This window comes from Colias philodice, chromosome 29 (assembly GCF_061535455.1).
Source record: "Colias philodice isolate Cphi_HAF_F1 chromosome 29, ilColPhil1 Martin Lab GWU primary, whole genome shotgun sequence".
NCBI lineage: Eukaryota > Metazoa > Arthropoda > Insecta > Lepidoptera > Pieridae > Colias > Colias philodice.
In genome coordinates this window covers 1,443,879-1,451,988 of record NC_143114.1, presented here as the reverse complement: position 1 = coordinate 1,451,988, position 8,110 = coordinate 1,443,879, and the positions used below count along the sequence as shown (strand labels likewise).

The window sequence follows — 8,110 nt, the reverse complement described above, 5'->3', positions numbered from 1 at the left end:
TGAGATAGGTGACTTTTCTGGAACCAGTTGAATTTAGGCCATCGAATAACAGAGACAATAGCAGTAGCGAAGACAGTAGTTCGAGTAGTTCTTCCTCTTCTTCTTCTAGTTCGGAAGATGAACATGAAACCAATGTGTCTGCTCCTGAAGCATCTATTGCAACTCACGACTCAACGATTTCTAAGTCACCAGAACCAAAAAAGGCAAAAAAGCGTACCAAAAATCCAAATAATTGGAAAAGAATACGCGCAAAGCATCTTAAAAATAGCGGAAAAGAGTACCTTTCTAGAACAGGCAAGTACATGAGCGGGAAAGCTATGGGGCCCCCATGTTCATTTAAGTGCAGACTTGTTTGTGCCAATAAATTTTCTGAAGAAGAAAGACAAGCTATTTTTAACAGTTATTGGGAATTAGGTAACTTACAGCGGCAAAGAGCGTATCTCAGTTCCTGCATTAAACCACTTAAAGTAGCATACAGACGTATCAAGGTTGATGTCCAGAATAATCAACCTGCAAAGCCTAGAAACCCAAATACAGCATATTATTTACTTATAAATGGGATAGAAAAAAGAGTATGTAAAAAATTTCTGTTAAATACATTAGGCATTGCTGAAAGAACACTTCGCACTGTGATTCAGGCCAAAAATGAAGACCTGGGTGCTGCTCCACAAGATAAAAGAGGACACCATAAGAATCATTCCAATCTGCCGGAAGAAGTAAGACAATCTATAATAGATCATATACAATCGATACCTAAAATTGAAAGCCATTATTTGAGAGCTAACACTAGCAGGGAATATGTTGATGGCGGCTTATCGGTATCAGAAATGCACAGAAACTATGAGGTCTTAAGAAGGGAAAATAATTTACCAACTGCACCATACGCTGCATATCTATACATATTCAATACACAGTTTAATATTGGGTTCTTTATACCGAAGAAAGATCAGTGTGACGTTTGCGTTGGTTATAAAAACGCACCCACGGAAGTGAAACCGCAACTTGAGGTCGAATATAAATCACACCTGGAAGAAAAAAGTTTAAGCCGTCTTGAAAAACAAAGAGATATGAATAATGGAAATTTATTTGTTGCCACCTATGATTTGCAAGCGGTATTGCCATGTCCTGTCGGAGATTCTTCCGCATTCTTTTACAAAACTCGACTAAATTGTTATAACTTTACGGTAAATTTCTATTGTTATGCATAAATTAATATTTAGTAATTTATTTTTAAGTGATTCGACTCTTTTAATTACCGATTTTTTTTTAGGTGACCGATGGAAAAAATGGACATACCACTTGTTATTTTTGGCATGAGGGTATGGGTCATAGGGGTGCCATTGAAATCGGATCCTGCGTTTATAAGTATTTAGAAGAATTGGCTACAAAGCATCCTAATTGTGACGTTATTTTTTATTCTGACAATTGCTGTGGCCAGCAGAAAAACAAGTAAGTGACTCCGAAACTGCCTTACTTATTTAGTATTATTTTAAAAGTACTCATTCCTAAATTACTCCTTTCTTTTCAGGTATATTCTTACGATGTATTTTTTTGCTGTGTCGAAATTAAACATAAAATCTATAACCCATAAATTTCTGATTCGCGGTCACACGCAAAACGAGGGTGATACCGCCCATTCTTTGATTGAAAAGTGCATTAAAAAGGAGAGGAAATCAAGTCCAATTTATGTTCCAGATCAATATGTTAATGTCATAAGAAAAGCTAAAAAATCTGGGAACCCGTTTAAAGTGTTTGAATTGAATTACGACAGCTTTTTTGACCTGAAAGTATTAGCAGAGGAGTTAAACATAAATTTATCTAAAAATGTTCATGGCGATCAAATTAAATTGAGCGAATTAAAAGTGGTCCAATTTACAAAGAATAAGAATACCTTTGAATATAAATTATCTTATAAAACTGAAAACATGTTGAAAGCTAATATTACAGTACAAAGAAATTTACGCACTAGCAGACCAACTAGATCGATTGATGAGATATACCTTAAGCCGGCATATAATTCTAAAATACCAATATCTGAACGCAAGAAACAAGATATATTACAATTAATTGAAAAGAATATAGTACCTCATTACTATGCAGAATATTACAGGAACCTATAGTTTAGTATTCTACTATTTTTATTTAATTCTTATGAGACAATGTCATAAGTTCATTGTTAAGTGATTTTTCAAAGGACAAAATAACATTTTTTAATACTGATTATGAATACTGATTATTTTTAGAAGACTGATTATGCTTAATAGTATTAATAAACGTTGATTAATTTAACCTGTGTTTTATTTGCTTTCTTCAAAAAAGTAGCACCTATTTACCATTTTTCCTTTATAACTCAAAAGTTAATAATTTCTATTTGCCAGTTTCAAGTTACAAGCTAACTTTTAATTATATCTTTTCCTTTTTTGGGCATATTATTGAAATAATGATAACTAATTATTTTTAATTTGATAAATGTTGTACCATTACGTCATTGTTCGTCACATTTTTTATTCTTTTACATATATTTCAGTGGTACAATGACTTAACTGTAGATGCCCTGTATTTTGAAAATAATTTAAAAATAAAACTACAAAATACTTAGGCATTATATTTAACTAATATCAAAGTAATAATAACCAAGTACCAGTATTATGTTAACTTTTTATAAATATTGTGTATACAAAAGAGTTATTGAGTAAAATGTAAATTAAAAGTTTCAAATGCATTTTTCTCGATTTGATGGTATTTGCACTTACGTCATTGTAATTATAAGGGTGCGACTTGTTCTTTCGCGCACGATTATTCGTGTTTGCTTTCCTTAGCGGAATGAGCGGCCGTGTAAAGACTAATCGCCCGTGATAGACCGCGTGAAAGAGGCGCGTGTTGGAGTGTGTGAAATGCACACGGTTTTATCGACAACCGCGAGTGATAGAAGTGAAAAAACGGAGACAAGATATCGAAAAGGTGAAAAGGTGGCGCAAGTTATCATGTTTGCTGGTTTAATTGAACTCAAAAAGAAAAAGAAACGTTCAGTGTGGGTTAAAAAATACAGACAGCAATATTGTCACATTCCTTTGATTAAAGAATTAAGAGAAAACTATCCAGACGATTTCAAGAATTATTTGCGTATGAATAATGAGTTATTTAATATACTGTTAAATAACAAATAATTAATAATTATAATAAATAATTATATGCTTGGTCTTTTAAATGATCTATTCCCGATTCATCCGGATAAATTTGATTAAATATTGAAATACCTATGATATTTTCCCCATTCATCCGAAGAGTAAATGGTATGTCCGATTCATCCGAGAGTTTTAAAGATAGTTATTAATAAAAAAAGTGATGGAGGGTTGACAAATAAAACAAATATTTTAATTATGTAAATATATATTATTTCTTTGTAAAACTTTAAATAGTAAGATGTAACATATAATATAACACCAGTAATACAGTACCATAAAAATCAACTTTAGGACTTATCTATTATTCTTCCTGTATAGGTTTGATACATATAAATCTGGATATACAACTATTTGTTAATTCTTTTTTAAGCTGTAAACAGTAACAAATACAATATTTAAATTACTACATTAGTAATAAAGTGTTACAAAATCAACTTTAATGCCTATTACCCTTTTTGTATAGGTTTGATACATACAGATTTGGATAATAATATTTTTTAAGTAATACACACAAAAATCAACTTTAGGACTTATCTATTATTCTTCCTGTATAGGTTTGATACATATAAATCGAAAGCCTATGATGTATAAATTTCAGACTTTAATATTAATAACTACGTTAAGTTGCAAATTTTTTCTAAGCAATGACCCAAGGTAATTTCACAGTTTTGATGCTGCGTAATTATATGAGCGAGACGTTTATCAAAATCTATGACATTTTTGTTTCTATATGAAATTGGAATACCCTGTTCAAATTGTTTTATTTTGAGATCAAATTCTTTTATATTTTTCAATAGGAGATCTAAAAATTTAATAAATGACGGTTTTGCATTCGATATTCCTTTATTTAACTTTGAATGCCACCCTTCTAAATGATTTGTGGTCCTGAATCTTTCACCGTAGAATGACCATTTTCCGAAAAAACTAGATTCAATCCAGGCGTTCACAAAGTAGTCATTAAAAGCTAATATTTGCCCGTTATTGGAACAATCTTCCATTATATATAAATAACCATCACTGATTAAGTGTTGTGGCAGAAGTGATAAAGCGCCACAGATTGCAACGTGAGCTTTATGTACGGGATTTTTATTTAATTTTAATTCTTTTGCTTTTTTTCTTAGAGCACTTTTAAAATGAAAATAACAACCTACAATTTTACAATTAGGCATTATTTTTTGCATTGCGTTCATAGCTGCTGCCTCGTAATCAGATTGAAATTTTTTTGGATTCCAATCCGGCACTTGCGACTTTATTATTTGAAAAAGGATTTCATAAGTAGCCTGTTTCTTATTTAATAATAACGCGTATACCAGCGGGACAACGTTAGATGTTTCTTCGGAACTACCCAAATCTCCATGGATTGTGTAAAGTTGGTAGAAGGGCTTAGGACATATTTTAAACGTACCATCTGCAAAAATATGTTCAACTGTTGCTAGTAAGTGCTTCGCATTATGTGTTCCAAATACTATGATTCTGTTCCTTTGGTCTGTATAGTCAGCCAGCAATATTTTGTCTTTATATGCATCTGGGATTTCAACGGCAGAAGCAGTTTGAAATGTGGTTCTTTTCACTCCCAGTGCTTTATTTCTGGAATGGTATAAACTGTTCTTTATTGATGTAAACTTCGGTATTGTTGCTACTAGGTCGAGGCCAAAATCAGCGAGCGAAGACATCTCATTGTTGAATAACGTTGGTATTGGGTCTGATTTCGTTGCAGCTAATTTTCGGCATTGGTTCAGTTGTTTCTTTATTATGTTGGCAGCAAAATTTGGTTGGCATGTATGAGGATCATCACTCACAACTAGATTGTTTTTTGTGACTACACGTCCACGACATTTCCGAGTTTGCCACTTCACACAACACCAAACAGTTGTACCGTTTTTGTTTTCGCGTTTTTTGTTATGCTGATAGCCACCACGCAATAAAAGAAGTCCTCCTCGTTCTGATTGCTCAAAAACTAATTGAGTCTGACTGGAACTACTAGGTTCACAAGTAGAATCCATGATAAACTAATCCAAATCGTAGGCAAAACAACAAATCCGATCACGAGCAAGGGTCAAATGTTCAGAAAGTGATTACAGTAAGTGATAGTAGAGATGTTTCCTGATCGCGAGCGAAAAGTCAACTAAATTTTCATTTATGCAAAATATGTGACATAATTTTTAAAAAGAAGGGTGGTTTTGCGTTATGATGCCGACAAAAGCAAAGTTAAAAACTTTTTACATTGTCTTTTTAAAATTAACAATTACATTTAAATAACAATATTTTAACAAATACTAATCCATTCCGAAAACTCTCACCAGTGTTATCTATCCCATCATAAAACCCCTTTTATGCAATATAGAGCTCGTATTTTTAAATACCTACCTGACGCTCTGTAGCCCTTTTGTTCGGTTGCCGACTGCAAAATTCTCGTAATAAGAACAATTGGTTAGGCACACTTATTAACATTTTTTTGTTAATATATAATGGAAGAAGGGAAAAGGTATTATAAAAATATGGTATCTACCTATATATATATATATATATATATATATATATATATATATATATATATATATATATTTTTTTTTTTTACAGGTTGGTCGTGTCACCTGACCGACGACAAATAAAAGATTTTGAATATTAGAAGATATTATTTTTGTAGTAAGTAAATTCTTGTCTTATTTAAGGATATTTTCATGCCGGATGAAAAGGGAATATTTTTTCGGATGAATTGGTAATTATATAATTATAATTTGGATTTCGGATGAATCGGGAATATTTTTTCGGATGAATCGGGAACTAAAATAATTCGGATGAGTTTTGCGGATGAATCGGTAATAGATCTTTTAAATTCTTGTTTTTGTACTCCTCCGATTTAATTTTCCAGAGACATGGGAAAGATCTGTAGGTATAAAGTAATAAGTTCCAATACTAATTCCTTGCTCCACGTGCGTTATGTCCGCCATCTTATTCGTGCGCGAAAGAATTTGTGTGTAAAGGCAAACCACAGTACAATCGTGAGTGCGATTGCGCGCGCGACTGATGAGCGCGGCATGTGGTCTTTCCTTCCGCGCCCTACACCCTTTATACGCACGCTCTTTCACGTACGATTGCTGTTTCATGCGCGATAGAGTTTGTGTGTAAAGGCCGCTATTGTTTCGCATTAATTGCGTCTTTTGAACGACTAGGCTCCGTAAGTTGGTCCCGTTTGCACATAATTTACTACAACGATATACCGAGTGGATGCCTTTTACATTACATACTACGATAATTATTAATATAAACTAAATTAGACAATTATGTGTAGATTTTATATGGCTCCTCTAGAGGTTTTGTAGCGTATTTTTAACTAGGTACTATATATTGGGATAGTCAATTGTTTGGTACAGAATAGTCGGTCGCGACAAACAGTCTTGACAATTAATATTTTATTAAAACAATTTCGTACTTTTTAGTCCATTGAAAAGGTACATTTGGGGTCGCGTTTTCTAGAGGACGCAATTTTATTTTTTTGATGTGTAGGGGGGGGTCAGTGTGAAGCTATCACCAAGTTTGTGGGGTCGCCACCCTTGTCCCACGGCCGCCATCTTGAAAAGAGCGGTTGATATGATTTTAACGATATAACTCTTAAACTATTTATGTGATAAAAAAACATTGTTAGCATTATTTATTGCAAATTAAATTCTCTACAACTATAGTTCGTAACTTTTTGTCGTAGTCTAAAAGCAGGGCTGAAATGTTCTCGGGGAGCGGTATTACAGGACTGGGCAGTTGCGGCCGATCTGTCGGTTCTAAATCGTGGGTCTGAACTAACCTGTGTGAGGCAAAGAGGTGGATCCATCGTAGACGTCACGTTTGCCAGCCCCTCTCTTGCACGGCGAATCGAGGATTGGAGGGTCGTTACCGATGTGGAGACGCTGTCGGAACATCGCTATATTCGCTTCAGCGTCTCTGCGCCCTCGATGGCCTCCAGTTCGTCTCCGTGTGTGCGTGGCGTGGCGTCCGCGCTGGGCGCTTCGGAGCCTCGACAGGGATCTTCTGATCGAGGCCGACATAGTGCAGTCGTGGATACCTACGCCCCAGGGGGACTCAGATGAAGAAGAGACAGCATGGCTGGCAAACGCCATGATGCAGGTTTGCGACGCGTCTATGCCTAGAGCCCGCTCAACTCCGCGCAGACGTCGGATGTACTGGTGGTCTGCCGAAATCGCCCAGCTGCGCACTTCCTGTGTGGCTGCGAGGCGGGCGTACACTAGACACCGGCGCCGGAGATGGCGCGATGAGGAAGAGGAAACGGGATTATTCGCTGCTTATAGGGAGTGTGTGACCGCTCTGCAGGAGGCAATCGGCAGCGCCAAGGACCGGGCCTGGGACGAGATGCTTGAGGGCCTAAACCGAGAACCGTGGGGTCGGCCGTACAAGCGGGTAAGGCAGAAGCTTCGCCCGTGGGCCCCTCCCCTGTCTCAGTCCCTCGAGCCTCGTTTACTGGAACAGATTGTGGTAACCCTGTTCCCAGAGAGGGGAAGAGATGCCCTGATAACGGCGGCGACGTCTGATGAACAGGAAGACTCCGCAGGTACATCTGTTCCAGATGTCACCCGAGATGAAGTAGAGACAGCGGTGGGGCGACTTAAGGAGAAGAACACCGCTCTTGGCCCTGACGGAATCCCTGGTCGGGCTTGGGTGCTGGCGATGGAGGCTCTCGGACCCCGTGTAGAGCGGCTATTTTAAGCCTGCCTTCGGCAGCGCCAATTTCCCCGCAGGTGGAAGACCGGGAATTTGGTCCTGCTGAGGAAGGATGGGCGCCCGCAGAATTCACCCACTGCTTATAGGCCTATTGTATTGCTTGACGAGGTGAGCAAGCTTTTTGAGCGCGTTTTCGCAGCTCGCCTCGTCAACCATTTAGAGGGAATAGGTCCAGACCTCAGCAGCAATCAATT

The 8,110-nt window shown here is 36.7% G+C and overlaps 2 protein-coding genes across 2 annotated transcripts; one reads left to right on the top strand and one right to left on the bottom strand.

The window, feature by feature from the left end:
* Window positions 1–317: 317 nt before the first annotated feature.
* On the top strand, window positions 318–2,281 carry LOC149475739 (uncharacterized). Its single transcript, XM_089712449.1, has 3 exons — window positions 318–1,184; window positions 1,271–1,449; window positions 1,529–2,281. Exons 1-3 carry the CDS (start codon window positions 318–320, stop codon window positions 2,118–2,120), a joined length of 1,638 nt encoding a protein of 545 aa, XP_089568575.1. The 3' UTR covers window positions 2,121–2,281.
* A 942-nt stretch (window positions 2,282–3,223) lies between these two features.
* LOC149475738 (uncharacterized) lies at window positions 3,224–5,687 on the bottom strand. Its single transcript, XM_089712613.1, has one exon. It carries the CDS (start codon window positions 5,186–5,188, stop codon window positions 3,800–3,802), a length of 1,389 nt encoding a protein of 462 aa, XP_089568739.1. The 5' UTR covers window positions 5,189–5,687; the 3' UTR covers window positions 3,224–3,799.
* Window positions 5,688–8,110: the final 2,423 nt, after the last annotated feature.